Here is a 22,253-nt window from a genome sequence, read left to right as displayed (position 1 = left end):
TGTATATATATATATATATATATATATATATATATATATATGCTAATTTTGGAAAAATTGGATTCAAGTTAATCAAATTGGGCATGTTACCTTTTAAGTAATTAATTAAGTGTTAGTCAAAAAAAAAAAAAAAAAAAAAAAAAAAACCATATCATTAATATTGTGTAAACAAACAAAAAATTAAATAAATTATGCATGTATTTGTATATATATATTATTAATTACAAACATGATTTAAAATATATAACATACAAACAAATGCAAGATTAGATGGCCTCAAATGTGAAACACAATAACAAATTTTTATTAACAGTTTTTATTTATTTATTTATTTTAAAATTATTTTCAGACAATTAAATATTTTTATGAGTTTTTATTCACTGAAAACTGTTTTGAAAATTTTTCAACCAAGTGAATTTTCAAATTTAGAAAACTGAAAACTATTTTATATTTTCATTCTTTGAAAACTGTTGGAAGTTACATTTCCACCAAGGCCTAATAGAGAATATGTTCCCTAATTTAAAACATAGAAATAAAATTACCAAACATACTTGAGTGACGTATTTGTGTTTTTTTGGCATTTTAGAAATTAGTAGCAAGAAATAAAAACATTACCCTCAATTTAATATTATTTTCTCCGCTTTCTTTTCCTTCACTTTTATATCATCCATTTCGGCTAAACCAAACCTCCCCCTAGTGAATTGGAGAAGAAGAAAAGAAACTCACCCTAAAGCAAGTACCATATCGTTCTTTGACGAACATCGGACGAAAATACTAGGGCTACTACTCTTCAAGGTAAGTTTTTGAAAATCATAAGTAGATAGCTAAAATATCGAACTCAACTATGTTTAGTTGCTGAGAAAAGTGAGGTAGGGGAAAGAAAATCGAATCTTGAATCTTACTCCAAGTATTTCTGATTCCTCACATATTATAAGCCATAAAATAAGAGATCTTTTGAACATTGATCCATGTATGATGCATTTCTGTGTGCGTTTTTTGAAGTGTGATTTGATGGGTTTTATTTTGATGATCGGTATTCTTTATTTATTTATTTTATTATTTCTGACGAATTTGATGTTTGTTGAACATCAAGCGAAAAGTTTTCTTAGGCCTTTTATGGGGATTTCAATTTTTTTGACATAGGAGTAAGATATCTGAGTTCTGTGCATTCCTATTTGTTTTTTTGCTTGTTTCTTTGCCGGGTTTTGTCTCATTTTAAACTGTAAGTGAAGAAAATGTGTATTTAAGAGCTGTTCTAAAATTCTTGGAAGGACTTGATAATCTGTAAATTATGATAAAAAAAAAAAAATAAAGAGTCTAAATTTGGTAAACAGAGCTTTCTCTCTCCCCCTATATATGCATATATATTTCCCCCAAGGTTGATACTCATTACAATATTCTTTCTACAGCTTAATCCAACAACATCATGGGAGATAGTCAGTACTCATTCTCTCTCACCACTTTCAGGTATGGAGTTTTTTTTTTTGGATAGGTAAGTATACTCGCACACAAAAGCCCCATTGGGGGTTGAACCCTCAACACCATTAAGGCTTTGGTGGTATGGAGTCACTATTTTTATGCATTCTTGTTATCAAAAGCCTTTTTGTTTGTTCCTTTAGTGATTGTTCCAATGTCATGACTTTAAGATTCATTTTTACTTACCTTATGGTTTACTATGGCACAGTCCTTCTGGGAAGCTTGTCCAAATTGAACATGCCTTAACAGCTGTTGGATCTGGTCAAACATCTTTGGGAATTAAAGGTAATTTGAAACAAATTGAATCTTTATTTCTTTTTAGATTTATATTTACAATTCTTCTTCTTCACATAAAGGTCAAAAGTGATGAGAACGGATGCTGTAATGTTAGGATATATGTTGCGTGGTTCTTGTTTCCTTGACAAGGAACATGTTAGGGGAATGGGGATGGTAACTATAATAGCTGTTGAAAGAAAAATAGCGACGCATGATAAGCCTTTTGCCATTCAAAATGTGAGAATCACTGTCATTTTAAATCCTCCTGACTGCAGTCCTATTACGAAGCTTTATTTAGATAGCTGGGTGTTCTTGATCTTACAAGATATATTCATTTCCCACCCCTTGCATACTGAACATAAACACCAATACATGGTTCACAACTCACAAGCTTAGTGGTACACTTGTTGATAACTATAAAAAATATAATATAAAAAAGAGGGCTCAACTCAATGCAAAACAACTTTATTCCAACTATTTGGGGTGGGCTACATGGTCTTTTTTCGCAAATTCGCTCAATATAAGGCTATATCCTTGGTAAATCATCTGCTATTATATCTTTCCTGAGTATCTCAATCCACATTAGGTTTGATTTTCGCCATCCTCTAGCATCACCCTCACTAAGGGCCACGTCATTTTTCCTAACCAATGTATTGATGCACATGGCCAAACTATCTTAATTGATATTCTCTCATTTTATCCGCAATAGCTACTTCAACCATCTCATTCAGTAACTTGCAAAAGGCTACATCCACAACCCTGCTTATAAAAACAAAACTGGACCGAATTAATTAAAACTATTATCATCAGCAATGCAATATGATCTCGAATGTGTTTTGGTAGTTCATCTATAGCTAAGGTAAAATATATTAGTTTAATGTCTATCCTTGATGAAAACCTACAGTAATTGGGAATTCATTTGTTTCTCATACATTTCTTTTTACTATGGTCATTTTGTCATTGTACATGATCTGTAGCACATCAATATATCTACTAGTAACTCCTTTACCCTTCATTTTATATCTATAGGAACCCCCCAAATTTTTATTTTTATTTTTATTTTTATTGAAACCCTATTGTAAGCTTTCTACAAATCTATAAAAATCATACGTAGTTCTTTCGTTGCTCTCTATATCCTTCCAATAATAGATACTAAATAAGACAAATCTGTAATAGTACTTAACAAGACAATATGTTGCTGTTCTTTCTGTATTTTTTTGTATACAATATATAAATATAAGCGAACAGAAAGATTTGCTTGTATTTGCTCATCTACCGTGCCTAATATGTCTAAACGCATTTCATAATTTTAAAGTTTTATATATTGATTATCAACACAGCTGCTTCTGCTGCTGTTGTTGTAATGAATATTGTTATTAGCATTGCTTACAAGTTTAGCTGGTGGTTGCAGCTGCTAATGGTGTCGTTATTGCGACAGAGAAGAAATTACCATCTATCTTGGTTGACGAAACATCTGTGAGTATTATTTTTTGCTGCAGCTGTATGTTACTAGTTCTGGTATACAGGTTCTTTGTTTTTTAGGTATTCTTTTGGTAATTATGATATGATTAAGCCTTTTCTACAATGGTTGTTTTCTGTTTTGGAACATGGCTATCTGGCTTGTAAGTATCTCGTAATTTGCACTTGTTTCTTGAATAGCAGATTCACTAATCATCTTTATGATAGCTGAACTGTTATCTAATCCTTGCCTCCACTTAGACATTTATACTTACTTTTTGTATGCTTGTCGGAATTGTTGTCTAGAAGACAATGCCACATGATTTTTTATGAATTGTTGTCTTTTACGAAGAAAAAAAGTTGTTTATGTGAGTGTACATATGGCATGCATACATTCACATAATGTTGGGTCTTAACTCCCAAGCCCCAAGGTTATGGCTTCAAGAGTGGTACAGATGATATTTGAGGTCGGTTTTGATTTGTTTTCAGGCAGTCTCGAGGTTGAAAGTGAATATGGGGAAGAACGCTTTGATTCTAGTGGGGGAGGTTTCGGAGATTGAGGAATTAGCTTCTGTTCTTGGGTGTGGAGTTAGTTCTTTTCCGATCTCTTACTTGGGTTTGCCTTTGGGGGTTTCTTCAAGGATTGTAGGTGCTTGGGATCCGGTGGTGGAGAGGGTGGAGAGGAGGCTTGCGGGGTGGAAGAAGCAATATTTATCAAAAGGAGGGAGGGTTATCTTGTTGAAAAGCACTTTGTCGAGCATTCCCACATATTATTTATCCCTCTTCCAGATTCCGTCCTCGGTTGCTGCTTGTATTGAAAGACTCTAAAGGAACTTTTTATGGGGAGGGTTGGGGGATGAGTTTAAGTATCATCTGGTTCGTTGGGAGGAGGTTTGTAAGCCTGTTTAAGTTTGGAGGAATTGGGATTAGGCGATTGTTGCCTTTTAATAGGGCCTTGTTAGGTAAGTGGTTTTGGAGGTTTAGTATGGAGCAAGATAGATTGTGGAGGAGGGTGATATTGTGTCGTTTTGGAGAAGAGGGGGGGATGGTGTTCGGCTGTGGTGCTATGCCTGGAGGGGTAGGTGTTTGGAAAGACATTCGGAAGGGATGGGATGAGTTTTCTAAGCACATCAGATTCAGAGTTATGATGGTAGGGAGATTCGGTTTTGGGAGGATGTGTGGTGTGGAGACCGCACGTTAGCATGTTTTTTCCCTAGACTATTTAGGATTGCGGTGGATAGGCATGCCTTGGTGGCTGACTGCTATCGTCTTGATAGCGGGAGACCGGTTTGGGATGTGTGCTATTTCAGCGATCTTTTCAGGATTGGGAGACGGATGATGTGTTTGGTTTTTTAGAGTTGTTGTATAGCCAGGTGATCCGGGGAGGAGGTAGGGATTCTCTTGTTTGGATTTCATTTGCTAGGGGAATGTTTAGTGTGAGATCTTATTTCGGATGCCTGGTGGATTTGGATGGGGTGGTATTCCCGTGGAAGGCTGTGTGGCGCACTAAGGCGCCATTGAAAGTGGCCTTTTTTGCTTGGACGGTTGTGTGGGGTAAAATTTTGACATTGGATAATTTGAGAAGGAGAAAGCTTATCACGGTGAATTGGTGTTGCATGTGTAAGTGCAATGGCGAGTCGGTTGATCATCTTCTCTTGCATTGTCCAGTGGAGGTTGATTGTTGGAAACTTTTGCTAGGTTTGTTTGGAGTTTGTTGGGTCATGCCTAGATCTACGAGAGGCCTGATGGACACCTGGAGAGGGGGTTGGGTGGGAGCACAGGCTCGAGGGTTCTGGAGGATGGCGCCTTTATGTTTTTGGTGGTGTTTGTGGAGGGAGCGAAATAGATGATCCTTTGAATGAGAGGAATCTTCCATCACTGTTCTGAAATCTTTTGTTATTAGCTCTCTTTGTTTTGGGGGTTTGGGTAGACTCTGTTATTCTGCTGAGGAGACTATTGAGTTTTTGGCTTCCTTGGGGCCTTAGGGTACCTAGGTTTTTGTAATTTGTTAGGGATGCGTCCCCTTTTGAACGCTTTTTTTAATGAATTATTTATTTATCAAAAAAAGAAAAGAAAAAAAAGACTGGTATAGAGAAGAAAGAATTACATTCACCATCTATAGGATTTGATGATGAATGAAAGAAACAAAATTCTATTAATTAAATTGCTAGGATGCACTCAAGTTTGCATTTACTTATAAAAAAAAAAAAAAAAAAAGTTTGCATTTCAATGCTCGATATTGCTTAAAGTATGTTTGTTGTAGTATTTCGAAAACATTGGATCTTAATATAGACTTTCTAGACTAAAAAGGATTAGTATTTCAGTGTTTGAAACCTTTTGGAAACTATTTTTTCGCATAGCTTGAGCAATCTAGTCCAATTAGCCTCAATTGCTACTTCCATCGTCAGACTTTCCTTTACTAGTGTACTTAGGGTTTTAAAATAAAAAAACTTTTATGCATTCCGAAACATAATTTTACAAATCAAAACATGCAAATTATAAACTGGTAGAGAACAGTGGCATCAGCCTTTTAAAGTATTTAAAAGGCGTGACAAGAAGGATTCTAGAGCTCAAACCTTTATTTGGCATATACTAGATGATGGGGTCCACTTGGAGTCTTGCATAATTAGGGGGTTTGGTCAAATTGCATTAGTTTGGTAATTGCATTAATTATGGTGAATCTGCATCATTTTGGTAAATTGCATTATTAGGGGGTTTGATCGAATTTCATTATTTTGGTAATTGCATTAATTATGGAAAATCTGCATTGTTTTGCTAAATTGCATCAATTAAGTTATTTGTTACTTTATAAAGTTAGAGTCAACTTTTGATTACCTACATAGTAGGGTAATCCAAGGGTCATCTTTTATTATAAAAAGGATACTATGTAACTCTGCGTACTCAGCGAATGATTGAATAAAATTATCCTTTGAGATTTCTTTGTGAGTGATTCACAAATTCTGAGGGTGTGAGGCCTTCTCTAGGTGTGATACCTAGGTCTTATTGGAGTGATTCCAATAGGCTTTTCTTTGTTATTTTCAATCCTTCTTTTCTACTAACAACCCCTGAATCTTAGCTTTGTATCTGAATTTCCAGCCCATAACTTTTATTTACTTTCTTCTATTTGAGCCTGTCCTTTGTCCTACATCAGTTTTGGTATCAGAGCCTAAGTAGACATTATGTCTACTCAATCGGCCAATGAAAGATTGGACAATAATTAGAAGACTGAGTTGCTGTTACAAATTTTGGAAAAGCTTAAAGGGTTGAATGCTCAATGTGATAGGATCGGGGCTTGAATTTCCCAGCCTTTTAACAAATCGATAGCCCTTAAAGAAGAATATGCATTGGGTACTAATGATGGCAGAAACCGCAAGCAACAACAGCCTTTACACTCTTTGCAAAGGTGTAATTTGAAGGTTGATCCACCACTCCATCCCCAGTTGGAGTTTCCAAGAAATCCATTACAGAGGAATCATCATGAGCCACATGATGTTACTGGAGATATTACAAAGAAGTTACGTGATGGAACTCATCTCACACAAACAACAATAATGCAGCCAAATGATGGATCGAAACCATCTTTATCTAACATGGCTGATCCTGAAGGAGAGAGTACGATGGCTAGCAAGGATCGTGAGAACATGCTTGATGATGAGACCTCCAACACTGATCATGTGAAAGAAGTTGGAGAGATTGTTTCGTCCATCTCCGTTGTGACGCGCATCCTTGAAGACCCTAAAGTTGGTGGCAAAGATGGGCAGCAGACCTGTCATTTTGAGACGCAAGGTCATTGTGGAAATCAAGCTCGGAAGCCTATTATTGATGGCGGTGGCAGCCCAAATGTTGTCTCCACAGCCATGGTTAAGCGTCTCAAAATTTCCATCAAACCATATCCACAACCATTTAAAGGGTCTTGGATGGATAGTACTTCTATTCTGAATCTTCCTAAAGATGTGGCTATTGGAGTAGATACTTGGTGTATATTAGTGGGCACTGCAAAGAAATGGGAGCATGCTTGTGCCAAGAAGCAACAGAAGCTGGTTCAGATATCCATCAACTTGGTAGATGAGGTCTGGAAAAACCAACTGCCAGAAGAAACTAATCCTGTAAGTGATAAGCTAGAGGGGTCTCGCGCATCAAAAGATCATTTTAGAGGGTTAAGTTTTCCTAATATTTCCTCGGTCCTAATGCAGCAATTATGCATTATAAACTAGAGGAGAAAACATGTTTAGGACTTGATCCAAACAGCATTTGTCTATTTGATTCTGGAGCACAATACCTAGATGGAACCAACTGGTTTGCTCTTTATGTTCTTGCTCAAATACATTCGTGGAAGGATAGCCTTGAGTTTTGACATGGTATTGGCCATGGAGTTCGTATCAGAGGTAATGGGTCAGATGCTAATTTTGTTATGGGGTTGCCTAGAACTAGTCGAGGACATGATGCTATAACCATTGTTTTGGATCTTTTTTCGAAAAAGGCGCATTTTCTTCTATGTTCTATGACCACCAATGTTGGCCACGATGCCAAACCTTTTTTTCAAGAAGTTGTCCGACTTCATGGGTTGCACAACACTATTATTTCTGATCGAGCTTTGAAGTTGTACAAATTATGGAAATTGCTGAATACAAGGCTGAAATTTTCTTGCTTTTTTCATACTTATGAGCAATTTCATCCCTTTAACTCGTCAGAGCCGAGTTTTTCCAAGCCGGAAAAAATTGGTAGAGAACAGTGGCATCAACCTTTTAAAGTATTTAAAAGGCGTGGCAAGAAGGATTCTAGAGCTCAAACCTTTATTTGGCACATGCTAGACGATGGGGTCCACTTGGAGTCGTGCATAATTTGGGGGTTTGGTCAAATTGCATTAGTTTGGTAATTGCATTAATTATGGTGAATCTGCATCATTTTGGTAAATTGCATTATTAGGGGGTTTGGTCAAATTTCATTATTTTTGTAGTTGCATTAATTATGGAAAATCTGCATTGTTTTGGTAAATTGCATCAATTAAATTATTTGTTACTTTATTAAGTTATGTCAACTTTTGATTACCTCCATTGTAGGGTAATTAAAGGGTCATCTTTTATTATAAAAAGGATACTATGTAACTCTGCATACTCAGCGAATGATTGAATAAAATTATCTTTTGAGATTTCTTTGCGAGTGATTCACAAATTCTGAGGGTGTGAGGCCTTCTCTAGGTGTGATACCTAGGTCTTATTGGAGTGATTCCAATAGGCTTTTCTTTATTATTTTCAATCCTTCTTTTCTACGAACAACCCCTGAATCTTAGCTTTGTTTCTGAATTTCCAGCCCATAACTTTTATTTACTTTCTTCTATTTGAGCCTGTCCTTTGTCCTACATCATAAACCCTATCATGTTTAATGATATAAATGCATTCTTTACTTATCAAAAAAAAAAAGAATGCATGAAACATAATTTTTTTTAATGATTTGAAGGCAAACACACACTCACACATATATATTTATTGTTAAAAAGAGAAGAAAATGCATGAATGTGAATCATAATTTGGGAGTTTAATTTACTTTTATACCCTTGTTGAAGCTTTTGAAATTTCCAATTTACCCTTGGATAGAGGTAACTCAACTAACTAACTAAAGTAACAGTAGAAATACAATATAGAAGAAAGAGAAGAGAATTATGTAGAAGGTTTGAATGAGATTTATAATATGTAAAGGCTTGAATGATATTAATCTCTCATTCACAGTTCTAGTATTTATAGATTAAATAAGAGCACATGCTTATATTACAAAAAAAGAAACTAAATCAAATTTAAATCAAATCTATGCAAATATGGTAAGTCATTTCATAAATCGTGGCTATTATATATGCTAACACTCCCCCTCAAGTTGGTGTGTGAATATCTGAAACGTCCAGCTTGGACAACGCATTTTCAAACACGGTCTTGCTAGCACCCTTCTTCAGAATCTACAAGTTGTAGAGTGCAAATCTGACTAGATTAAAAATGTCGATCAACAAACCAAATATGTCTCCTCAGACCATAACCAATTAATAATGTCTCCTCAGACCGTAAACAACTAATCACGTCTCCTCAGACCGTAAATAACCAACAATGTCTCCTCAGACCGTAAACAAACAACAATGTCTCCTCAGATCATTCCCCTTCACATGTTTAAAACGTGTAAATGGAAGAAACGACGTCTCCTCAGACCATTCCCCTTTATACATATGTTTAAACAATGTAGAAGAAAGAATCAACAATGTCTCCTCAGACACCCTGGCTCTGATACCAAGTAGAAATACAATATAGAAGGAAAATGAGAGAATTGTGTAAAGGCTTGGTATCAGAACCAGGGTGGTCTGACTGCAATGATGACATTACGAGTTCGGCACCCACCCATTTAGAAACGGTCTGAGGAGACATAGTAGTTTCTTTTTTGTGGTCTGAGGAGATATAGTTGTTTCTTTTTTATGATCTGAGGAGACATTGATGATTCTTTCTTCTACATTGTTTAAACATATGTATAAGGGAAACGGTTTGAGGAGACATAGTTGTTTCTTTTTTGTGGTCCGAGGAGATATAATTGTTTTTTTTTTTTTTTGTTTTTTTTTGTTTTTGTTTTTGTCAAAATCAAAGATAAACTTAGATATATTATTAAATTAAATCCTTTAAAAAGTAAGAGTCCAACAAGATTGTTGGACTTAAAACCCCAAATTTCTACACAAATGACTCTCTACTTGTTGGCTTGTTCCAAGCTTTAACTTGCTCCATTATTACTTCGTCTTCAGAACCACCGGCGCCGGCAACACCCTCCGCCGAGCTGGTATCCATCAAGTCGCTCTCGGAATTCAACCCGTTAGAGACCTCTGTGCTGTTAATATTGAATGGCCAAGAATCCATGGCTATGGAGGCGGGGCTCCCAGAAGCCACGGCGGCGCCCCCAGAAGCCACGGCGGCGCCGGCAACACCCTCTGATGGGGATGCGTAGCTGGTATCCATCAAATTGCTCTCAGTCTCAGACCCGTTAAGAGACCTTTCTGGTGCGAGGTAAGCAGTTAACATAGAACGGCCAGACTATGGATGCGGGGCTCCCAGAATCCATGTCGGCGTCGTCGGGTGTCGTTGTTGGGGTTTCGGAAGTGATGTCACAGCAGGACGCCCGGCGGCGATACCCGCCGGCGCTGCCGTGGCTTCTTGGTGCGCCCTCTACGTTGATTGTTTACCTCGCACCAGAGAGATTGTTAATTGTTCCTCGACGGACTTGCTTTTGATGGACATCACTTCCGAAACCTCGGCGGCAACACCCGACGGTGCTGCCGTGGATTCTGGGAGCCCCGCCTCCGCAGTCTGGCCGTTCTATGTTAACTGCTTACCTTGCACCAAAGAGGTCTCTAACGGGTCTGAGACTCTGAGTGATTTGATGGATAACATCTACGCATCCCCATCAAAGGGTGTTGTCAGCGCCGCCGTGGCTTTTGGGAGCCTCGCCTTTGCAGCCGTGGGTTCTTGGCCATTCAATATTAACAACACAGAGGTTTCTAATGGGTCGGAGTCCGAGAGCGACTTGATGGATACCAGCCCGGCGGAGGATGTTGCCGGCGCCGGTGGTTCTGAAGATGAAGTAATGATGGAGCAAGTTGAAGATTGGAACAAGCCGACAAGTGGAGAGTAATCTGTGTAGAAATTTGGGGTTTTAAGTCCAACAAGATAACTCTTACTTTTTAAAGGATTTAATTTAATAATATAAATAGGTTTATCTTTGATTTTGGAAAAAAAAAGAAATAACTATGTCTCTTCAGACCACAAAAAAGAAAGAACTATGTCTCCTCAGACCGTTTCTGAATGGGTGGGTGCTGACTCGCAATGCACTCATTGCAGTCAGACCATCCTGGCTCTGATACCAAGTAGAAATATAATATAGAAGAAAGGAGAGAAATATGTAAAAGGTTTAAATGAGATTTATAATATGCAAAGGCTTGAATGATATTAATCACTCATTCATAGCTCTAGTATTTATAGATAAAATAAGAACACATGCTCATATTACAAAAAAAATCAAATCTAAATCAAATCTATACTAATATGGTAAGTCATTCCATAAACCATGGCTATCATATATGCTAACACTAACTTTTAAAACACGCGAACAAAACTAAAAATCAAAATTAAAAACTCCATTTGTACTGAATTAGCAAACGTATGTCCTATTGAACTAACAAAGTCAACCAAGCAGCCCATTATCACCCAGAAATAGTGAAGAAATTTTGGAAGATGTACCTATCTAATGCTGACTATATGAATTGACAAGTAGATACAGAAACATACAGCTGAAGTAATCATTATAATTAAAATTTTCTTCAGTACATTGCAGCTATGCATCATTGCAATCTTATAACTTGTTGATGGCGAGTGTTTTCCAGTGTTGTTCACACAATCCTAGAACTACAAGGAATTCTATGCTTAAACAAATTCCATACAACCAAAGATGAATTGATAGGAGATCAAAGCACAAGTTGACAAGCAGATTCTGTGAGGAGCATATTAGTTGACTGACAACTCCAGAGTTTGAGGAGAACGTCCCATTTAAAACTTAGGGATTTCTAGAGTTTTAGAAACTGATACCTAGGGTGGTAGACATTTCTTCTTCAGTGGATTCCACGTGCTTAGACTAGGTTCCAGGGTTTTCCCCTACGGGGTTTTCCATGTAAAGATTGGTGTTATTGTGTGGATGCTGTTATGCTTTTTATGTCTTCTATTTCTACACAATATGAGTTTTTACATACTTATTGAGTGCTAAAAATCAAATTTCAGCTAATTGTGGTAGTTTAAATTTAAAATTTTATTAAAATGGGTTATTTTTTATTTCGAGACCTATTCATCTACCTAAATCTAGTTCAGGCCTTAGCGTACTCTAAATATCAAAGCCTTGGGTTATGGTCCTATCCCTTAGACTTGACTATTCTTAATACTTATTATATTAGATGTTATAATTTGGAAAGAGAACAGTGAAGTTCTGGGAGTACCTCTGAGTCTGTGACTGTTATATGACAAGATATAGAAACTCCAATCTCAAAACTTTGATCTTAGATACACTATTGGACTAACTTCTGCTGAACTTGTGGGTTCGCATGATTAATTGTTATGGCATTTTGCAGAAAAACTGACAAGAATAGTATGCTATAGTAGCGATTGTATTTTGAAAATCTTGAATCTAGGTACCCAGGGAAATATCAGGTACCACAATAATTTACCCCACTAGTGAGATTTATTGGGGTAATATAAATGGTGGTCAGATAATTTGGGCAGCCTAATCCTATTTTACCTTACCTTGGGAATGGAATTTTTTTTTTTTGGCTGAAAATAAGCTCCAAAAAGTTTCCAAGTCTTCTAAAATCATGCATGACCCTGATTATTGGCAGATACATTTGCAAGTGAAATCCATGAGAGGTAGAGCATGTTGGCGAAGAGCAGTGATTGAGGTGGTGTTCTTTCATTTTTATAGATGCTAGAGTGTTGATTCCAGATATGGAAGGATTATACGAAATCATTCGGTGTCGTGTACTCGAGGACCGAGTAGCCTTTATCACGGAATTACTCTAGGAGTTATATTCCTTTCATTCAGCGCTATTCTGTCCAGATTTGAGGGTGATTTTTCTGGGACTTTATAATCACTAAGATGATGGGAACTGAATGCTCTGCCAAAAAGGGACACAAAAAGTATTACTCTTAAAATACGACACGGCAAAAAACAAACAATGGGAATAATCTTAAACATAACCAGAAAAGGTACATCTCTCTTTGGGAAAAAGGGGGGAAAATCAAACAATATGTATTAGAAGTACCTACATTTATTGTGGGTGCTTAGATCAAGTGCTGAAATTTTGTCCCTTCTTTTGCAATTTCAGATGATAAATGAGATGGATTTACTGTTGGAGTCGAATTTATATTGGAGTGAAAATAAAAAATATTAATGAGAAAAAGAAAAAGCCATTTGTGATTCAGATTTGTAGAAGAAAATATCCTTGTTGAGATGAAAATTTGGCAAACTTAAATGATGTCTCAAATTTCCGCCCATTTAAAATAGATCATCCACTTTTATTAGAAGACACTCCTTTCTAGACCAAGGTATTTTCTTAAAAGGCACCAGCTGCACCACCACTAAACAAAGGTATTTGCTTAAAGTATTAACATGCTAAACAGTATATTTATCCAGAAAATTATCCCCAAAAGCCAAGAATGAATTATTGTTTCCATTAAAGTAATTTAAATCGTATTCTTGCAATAGATGGTTGTAATAGGCTTTCTTTTTAAGTTTCCCCTTTTTTGGTGTGACTTCATTACTTATTAGAGCAATTAGATCAGCTGCATGCTGAATTTCTATTATTGATTAGGTGTGTTTTAATTATAGTAAAGATTTGATGTGTGGCCTAAACCCTTGTTCACGATTAACTCTTTATCCTTATCATGAAACTGTGCAGTTTGGATGAGTTCACTGTTCACCGTATCTACTTAACGTGTCTACCACTAATCATGCATTTATATCCCTGGATGTTTTATGTTCACTTATTTAGTAAAATGAACAAAGAAGCCAGAGACTATACTTGTCAGATATTAATTGTTTCTGTTTTCATATATATATTTTTAATGTCTCTTTTTTTTTTTTCTCACTATATGCATTATGTTGTTTCAATTTTTATGTGCACTGTCCTACATGTTTAATGATAATAATAATAATAATAAAAAATAAATAAATAAAAATTGCTGTACTTTGGTATCAAGTCAAATAACAGGGGATGGTAATGATACCTAGCTCTGTTTGGTTGCAGGTGCAAAAGATTCAGATTTTGACCCCAAATATTGGAGTTGTATACAGGTTTAGACTTTTAATATTTACCTGTCATTGCATCAATATTGTACAATATCCTAGCTTAGTTCTCTTGAAACTTAATGTTGTGGAATATTGTAGAGGCCTTGGTGAAAATGTGCCATGAGAGAAGGTTTGGAAGATATTGGACTTTCAAATAAGTGGTTTTGTGATTCATGGCTGTGTCCACTAGTCTCCATTCCCGATTGGCTTAGTATTGTAGAATGTCCCAGCTTTTTGGATCCCTGGAAATGGTCTTCATGGTAACATTCCATGAGATGGAATGACCTTGGCCACTGGGGTCTCAAACACTTAAAATAAATGTTTGATTGGCTGAGAGGTCAATTACCTTATCTGCCATTGGAGGGGAATCATTTAGTGACACTTGTTTAGTTGTACTTTGTCAAAAGTTTATATGGAGGTCTTTTTGGTGTCATTGGAGCCCTTTATTTTTGTGTGACTCAAATGCTGTCTTGAAGATGTTTTTTTTTCTCTCTGTTTCCATATGTATTTCGTTTTAGTTTACTTTATTCTCTCATGCAGCGGAATGGGACCCGATTCTCGAGTTCTGGTTCGGAAAAGTAGGAAGCAAGCAGAACAATATCATCGATTATACAAAGTACAATTTGTCTTTCTTAGCTTCGTTTGATTTACCTCATTGCCAGTATTTTGTTACTTGATTTTATTAACTTTTGAGTTCTAGAATTAAGATTTTTGAGAAATGCTTTTGCTTTGATTTATATTCGATATATGACACATCATTATGTACTTCTCTTGATATCGTTATGACATGCATGATTTATTGTACATTTTCAAAGGAATTCTACAGCAGTGGTTGTTTGAGTCTCTGAAAATTTAATTGAAGGTTAAGTGGAGAGGAAAGTGAAATGTGATTTTGTTATAGTATGAATATCACTTGGATTTGAAATGGAAAAGCTATCTTGTAATTATTCTTTGCTGCAACCCCAAAAATTAAATTAAAAAACCAGAGCTTTTAAGATATGCTCAAAAAATTGGCCATTTAGTATTAAAGTTATAAATTAACTAATTAAGTGGCCTATATTCGATTAGCATGTAGGAAAATTGTGTATAAAATTAATTGTAGTTTTCTCTGGCGAAGATGAGTAAAACTGGTAGTCAAGATTAGCCCAACTGTCTCGAGTTGCCGGGTAATGCTAGAGAAGATGACTAAAACTTCATCTTTCTTGCACATACAACACTAAAAAAGGTCCCTAAAACCATTGTCCAGCCAAAAAAGTCCACCTAGTGCCTTGGTGCCCAAACTGCCTTCCAAGGGAAAGAAGGCCCACTAGCATCGATCAATCTCCTGTAGAAAGAACGCACCTCAAAAATCCCTTGACTACAATCCATCCAACACCGAACATCAAGCCCCGAACTCCCACCTCATGACGATTTAGCTTGGTCAGAAGCTTGCCAAAATCTGTCGACTCTCAATGCTGAAAGGATCTCTCACAAACTGTACATCGCAAAACAACCTCCTACTATCAAGGCATTAGCAGTTGTGCACCAAAGCCCCCTTGTCCACAACAATCCGATAGAGATGCGAATAGGTGGATGCTAGCGAATGATCCCGATACCACACATCCGCCCATAAGACGACACCCCTCCCGCTCCTCACCCTAAATTGAATGTGTTTGAAGCGTTCGTCCCACCCTTTTCGGATGGCCTTCCATACACCCACCCTTGACGGCTGCCTCACCTCTAAAGAATGCCCCCCCACCCCTGCACCCTCCAAACTTGCTGAAGCTGACCCTTCTCTAAAACTTGGGTCTATCCACACCAAATCTCCACAACCACTTTCCCAACAATGCCTTATTGAACAACTCCAACCTCTTGATGCCCAAGCCACCTAGCTGAATTGGCCTACAAACTTGCTCCCAATTCACAAGATAGTATTTGAACACATCTTCCTTGCCACCCCATAAGAAATTCCACTGCAGCTTCTTAATTCTCTTCACAATGGAGATGAGAAATTGGTAAAAGCAAGGTACTAGGTTGGAAGATTCGAAAGGGTGCTTGTCGTTCCCCCTCGAAAGATTTGCTTTTTCCAACCCGCTAACCTCCTCTCAAAATGCTTCACCACCGATCCCAAACAAAAACCCTCCTCAGCCACTAGTCACCCCTCACAAAAGTTATTTTGAATGCCTCAAAGTGTTTTTGATTGAAAAACCTAAGAGTTCATGGTGTTCGATCGATCAAAGCTATTGGTCGTCCCTCACTGGACTAGGTTCAATTGATCGAACTTGAGTTGGATCGATTGAACTCTGTGCATGGCAGTTTCCGATACGGTTTCGCACACTTAAAACCTTGAACTTTTCAACCTCATGACTCTGTATGGAGGCTTCTATGTTTTAGATCACAACACTAACCATCAGTGATGGAGCCAAGAATTCAGTTGAAGAGGGGGGAAAGTTGAAGAATAATAAGATAAAAGAATTTTGAAGATACTTGTTTTTTGAACCAAATACTATTTTTAATTACTTAATAATGATTGATATTATTTTCGTTTATTACATTTACAATTGTCCTCGATGAATTTTTTGTATTAAGCAAATTTTTCATAGAAATTGAAGAGAAAAGCTATGTATATTTTAGTAATACAATTATACAAAACAAAATAAATTCAAATGCGTGCATGTTATTGTGTTTCCTCTATCCCTCTGACATTGAGTATTATTAAAAAAAATTCAATAAGTCAAATGTTAGTAGTCAACAAACTTAGAAGGTCCTCGCTTGCAATAATTAAAAATTAATGAATAAATTGGGAACTTGAACTGTTTTCAGTTAGGTTATCCAAATAAAAAACTAATTGATAATTAGATTAAACCAAATAAATAAAGGAATTGCATGATTCACAATATGGGTCTCATATTTTTCTAACGGTATGTTCATGATTTCCATGCATCATATACAATAAAATAGAAGTAGGCAATGATTTCCATGTTCATACAGTCTTTTTGTTCTGTATGTGTTTGGTTTCGGGCTGCAGGTGGGTGGTGGTTGTGGTGGGGTGTTGTAAGAGTGTGAATGTTTGATTAAAATTTGGTCTAAATTGGCGGTGCTCGTATTCAGCCAACTTGCCTGACTCTCTGTCTTAGATCTTTTCTATGGCCCGACTCCATCACAGAGGCCCAGAGTTCTTTAGTGTCATTTAGCTAGAAAATGGTAATCTTTTTGTGGATTCTCAAATGGACAAATATGTTGCGCAGTGATACTGGTTCATATTGTTTGGATATTGACGAGTGTGGACTTGATTAAGTCATTGTATATTAATTTGCTTCATTGGCTCATGGCTAGTTTTAATTAAGTTCTTACTTATAAAAAATAAAAAAATAAAAAAATTAAAAAGAAGATTTCTAAAAGTATTTATTAATTTTCTGTATATACTCATGGTTTGGGTTTTTTTTTCCTCCTTTACTTTACCAATTCGTTTCATAAAGTCATAGATCAAGATGACTTTTACAGCCTCGATAACTTGCAAAGTGATGTCTAATCATGATAATGTGTAGGAACCAATCCCTGTCACACAACTGGTACGAGAAACTGCTGCTGTAATGCAGGAATTCACTCAGTCAGGGTAACTATTACTTTAAACATTGCTTCTCCTTTCAGTTCATTAAGTAAGGTTATCGTCTGTTTGTTTTTGTTCGTACCTATTTTAATGTTCTCTATTTATTATCAATCTTAACTCTCTGTAGAGCTGAACAACTGTCTTTCTGCTCCTGATTGGCTAAATTTCCTTTCAAATTTTTCATTCTCTTTTTTTATTTTTTTGGGGGTCTGGGGTTCTTGCCACAGCATTTCTTGTCGATTAATCTTCTCCTATTCTCTCATGACGATTCTGGATTGAATTTTTTTACCACCGCCTTTGCTTGAATTTTTTTTTACCCTGCTGTTTGTTAGAAACTGAGCCCAATGGATACACCATGGTGTCAAGCATAGCTCGTCACTGCAAGTGACGGTTAAATTGTGTTATTGGCAACCTTTGTGATTAATTTTTTTTTTTTTTTAATATCATTTCAGGAATTCACTAAATGTAGCAATAATTAAAGAAGTCACTTGTACTTCATGGAAATACTTTTAAGTTTAAAACAATATGCACTCAACCATCTTCTTTATGAAAGACTTTACAAGTTGGAAGAGCAAGTTGAAGAGCAGAAATATATGTTGGAAATTTTTTAAAACTAGACAAAGCTGAGCTGAGTACTTAACCTTTCCGAGTCAAATTGAACGTGGGCCCCTAGATCTGAATTGACTTATATTGATCTTTTTCATTATCTTTTTTAAACACATGGTTTGGACCTTAAATACAGGCAGATGTTTATTTTTGTTATTAATTGCATTCTTTTTTTTTTTTTATTTTTTTTTTTTATGATTTTGTCTGCTAGTGGTGTAAGGCCTTTTGGTATTTCACTGCTGGTTGCCGGGTTTGATGACAAGGGTCCACAACTATATCAGGTATGTCATTTGGGGCTGATCTGGTTAAGCTTCCATTTCTAATGCCTGTTATTTATAACTATAGGAGTTTATTAACTTATATTTAAGTTCAGATGGTTTTCTTTCCTTCTATCTAAATTTAGGATCAGTTACACAAGGCCAGTTTGTTATTCCTCACCGTCTAGGTTCAGTTTTTCAGGGAAGTGTTTAGTACTTTTCTTTTGCTTTGGTAAAATTGTGAAAGGTTCAGTATTAGTAAAAACTAAAAATTGAGATGATATCCTAATCATATAGTGTGTTGAAGATTTAAATGTCTTTTGTCTTTTTACTCTTTTGGATGCTGTCAGCTATTAAAACATTTGCACCTGTTTTCCTGTGCTTATGGTTGCAGTTATTCCAATTCACTATGTTCTTTTTATCGCCATGGAGTTAATGTTTTTGTCCGCGTAAGCAAATTACAGGGACCTGTGCAAGTTATTCGTAGTGCACCTCTAACTATATGACTTTATCTATAGATTGTTTTGGAATTGTGGGAATCAGTTAATATAAATGCAGACCTTTTTAAAGTTGTTTAAATACTATATGGAACCTGGAACGCGATAGTAACATATAGACGATAGTATATCTGGCTATGTGTGTGTCAGTGTGTTTGTGTTCTTTTTGGTCTGTGTTAGTAGTTTGTATGATGTCACTCGGGCGTCATTTGGTTAGAACATTGAACTGTTATGAAAATGCGTACCATGCTACACTATTTTTACTTCTGCTAGCTTATTTTTGTTTGACATTATAAATCAATTTAACATTCTTTTCATTTCAATTTTGAGTTTAATATGAACTTTTGTTACGTTTTTTTTTCCTTTTTTTTTTTTTGCTATAGGTGGATCCATCAGGTTCTTACTTCTCTTGGAAAGCTTCAGCAATGGGTAAGAATGTGTCTAATGCCAAGACATTTCTCGAGAAGAGGTGAGTTGATTTAATTCCCTTTAAATTTTGTGCAAACTCTCTTTGTTGACTCATCCATTGTTTTCAGTTTGTAAAATGAATAACAATCTCATAAATCTTCGCTTTTATCTGGATTGTGGGGTTTTACAGTGCTATTTTCTTCTTATTGTTCCTTCATATGCATTTTCATGAGCTTTCAGTATAATTTATTTATCTAGTTTCCATGACCAATTTTTGGGGAGTTGTTGTCTCCATAATACTTCCAATAATTGTGAACTTAACATACTTAATTTGCAAGGTCTTTCTCCTTTCAAATAATCAGTTGCGTTTTTATGTAATTTGCTTTACAAGTCCTTTGATCCTTCATATAACTACTTTTTTCCCCTTTAAAATGTGTGCACTGCGTAGGAGAGAGAGAGGTAGGGGGTTTAGTCTCCATATTACTAGAACTTTACAACTAGAAGTAAAGAATCTCTTAGATATGTACGATATTCTTTTCATTTGTGCTGAAATGCTTATAATTACTTATTAGAGAAGTACTATTTATTATTATTTTTTTATTTGTTTTTGCTGATGCTTTTGGGGCTCTTTTGTGTGTTGCGGAGATGATTGAGCTAATATATATATAAGCCTTTTATGATTACACATGAATTTATATGTATATATATTCATGTGTAATCATAAAAGGCTTGATTCTGTAGCATGTTCTACCTAATGGGTGCAACTGAACTCATATAATGTTTAATTAGTTCTTAAGATTTTATGTCGATTATCTACACTTCAAATCCTCCTCTTTCCCTCAAGTCTATTCATGGCTTACAAACTTGAATGTTTCTTGTAGGTACACTGATGATATGGAACTCGAGGATGCTGTCCACACAGCAATCTTGACACTAAAGGAGGGGTAAGCATCTAACTTTTCAAGTGTCTGTTATGCAGGGAAACTGTTAAGGGTTGCTTATGAAAGTACTTCTCTCTCATGAATTGTAATAAGATGGGCTTAAACTCCCCAGGGCATGCTATCACCTGCTGTGTCTCTCTGTCCATGCGTTTGTGGAAAAAGAAATGGGGGCGGGTATTATATTAGTCCAAAATGAATGATTATTTGGCAACTACTTTATTTTAAAAAGCAGGTTGCTTCATTTATGATAATAGGCATAAAGGCCCTAACTGGTATTCATTTATTCTTACATGTGCACGTAGGAAATAGGTTGTGATACTCGGTCACACTTCTATGCATGCACAACATGCAAACTTTTGCTGGGAAACTAGGGTTTCTTTTATTCTTACACATGCACGTAGGAAATAGGTTGTGATACTCGGTCACACTTCCATGCATGCACAACATGCAAACTTTTGTGGGGAAACTAGGGTTTCTTTTATGCTACTTCTTAAAGCAGTTGCCAAATAATCTTTCATTTTGATATTTATCTCAGATTTGAAGGACAAATCTGCTCCAAAAATATTGAGATTGGCATAATCAGCAGTGACAAAAAATTCAGGCAAGTTCCCGGTTTTCCTTGTAGTTGGATACTTGGTTTTGCTTATATGTCATGTGAGTGTAACTGTTGAAGGAGAGATGATTTGGCATGCTTGTTTGTTTTGTTGCAGAGTACTTACACCAGCTGAAATTGATGATTACCTGGGTGAAGTGGAGTAAACTTGTCTTCAACCAGCCTAGGAAATGGAAAACCTGTTTTTCCTGTTTGTTAGAAATGAGGCATGTTGAAAGACCCATGTGGGTTTTTAAACTAGATTTGTTATGCTGTTAACTGTGATCTCTTTTGATTTTATTTAATGAAATTTTATGTATTAAAACCTCCAGAGACCAAGAGTATATTGTGGTAAACAATGCATTTTTTTTTATGGTATAATGCTGAGATGCTTCATTCAACCTCTTCTTTTTCCTTTTTTCTTACTAGTATTTTTCCTTTGGTTTGGTTTGGTTAGACGGAAATAGCAGAAAAGGAAAAGAAAATGGATTTTTTAAAACCATTGTAAGTGTTTGGATGGCAGGGAAAAGAAAAATTTATGTGTTTGGACTTTCCTTTACTATCTAACTTTTTCTATAAAAAAAATAAATAAATAGACGCACAGAGAAAATTTTAGCCGTGTCTTGGGCTTCTGTCCTTAGTAACAGGCTTTGTTTCCGGATTTCCATTTCCTTTTACTGTGCCTGTCTTTTGGGTTGGGCTGGTGGCTTACTTTTGTAGTTGTTCATACTCATATGTAAAATAAACACCTTAACTTCCAAAGAAAAAAGAGGAAAAAAGAAAAAGAAAAAAGAGAAAGGAAATAGGTAAATTTTAAGCATTTTAGGAGTATGGAAAATTTTGAGAGAAATAATTTTCGATAACCACCAAACTTCCCATTATATTTTTCACAAAAAAGTTTAGGAAAATTTTGATCCATCAAGAAAGTTCCATGAATTTGCGCTTCTTTTTTTTTTATATTTATTTTTACTTATTTTTTATGTGCATTAATTTTAAATCATGAAATGGTAATTTTCTTCTATCTTTAAAAATTTTCATATACTAATTAAATGTATGTTGGTTTATTTATTTTTGTTTCATTTTGATATTAATTTCTATAACGAAATTAGTAGTAGAAAGTGAAGTGAATGAAAAGAAAATATAATTTTCAACATTGCATTTGCTTAATATTAAACTTTTATAGAAATTATCATTTTATACCAACAGGCCAGTGGCCCAGCGGTATCGGCTTCTTACCTCCTTTTAGGGTTCAAGTCTCAGAAAAGACATGTGTGTGTAAGTACCAACAAGGAAAAAAAAAAAAGA

At 35.8% G+C, this 22,253-nt stretch overlaps 1 protein-coding gene across 1 annotated transcript; it reads left to right on the top strand.

Moving 5' to 3' along the window:
• Positions 1–636: 636 nt before the first annotated feature.
• Positions 637–21,349, top strand: LOC132268129 (proteasome subunit alpha type-2-A-like). Its single transcript, XM_059768871.1, has 12 exons — positions 637–795; positions 1,410–1,467; positions 1,685–1,761; positions 3,164–3,228; positions 14,018–14,064; positions 14,599–14,674; positions 17,586–17,653; positions 18,465–18,534; positions 19,391–19,476; positions 20,297–20,359; positions 20,892–20,957; positions 21,067–21,349. The coding sequence occupies exons 2-12, from the start codon at positions 1,427–1,429 to the stop codon at positions 21,113–21,115; spliced, it is 708 nt and encodes a 235-aa protein (XP_059624854.1). The 5' UTR covers positions 637–795; positions 1,410–1,426; the 3' UTR covers positions 21,116–21,349.
• The last annotated feature ends 904 nt before the right edge of the window (positions 21,350–22,253 follow it).

This window comes from Cornus florida, unplaced genomic scaffold (assembly GCF_030987335.1).
Source record: "Cornus florida cultivar Cherokee Brave unplaced genomic scaffold, ASM3098733v1 CherokeeBrave_3.0.0_Hap2_Chr08, whole genome shotgun sequence".
In the NCBI taxonomy this organism is placed as follows: domain Eukaryota; kingdom Viridiplantae; phylum Streptophyta; class Magnoliopsida; order Cornales; family Cornaceae; genus Cornus; species Cornus florida.
Note: the sequence above shows the minus strand (reverse complement) of the source record. Positions and strands in the feature narration are given on the sequence as shown.

Bases quoted from the DNA above. Each gene is read 5' to 3' on its own strand.
- LOC132268129 (XM_059768871.1), top strand. From the start codon at position 1,427: ATGGGAGATAGTCAGTACTCATTCTCTCTCACCACTTTCAG. The intron at 1,762-3,163 runs GTAATTTGAAAC...TGGTGGTTGCAG, and splicing joins AACATCTTTGGGAATTAAAG to CTGCTAATGGTGTCGTTATT. The intron at 19,477-20,296 runs GTGAGTTGATTT...TGTTTCTTGTAG, and splicing joins AAGACATTTCTCGAGAAGAG to GTACACTGATGATATGGAAC.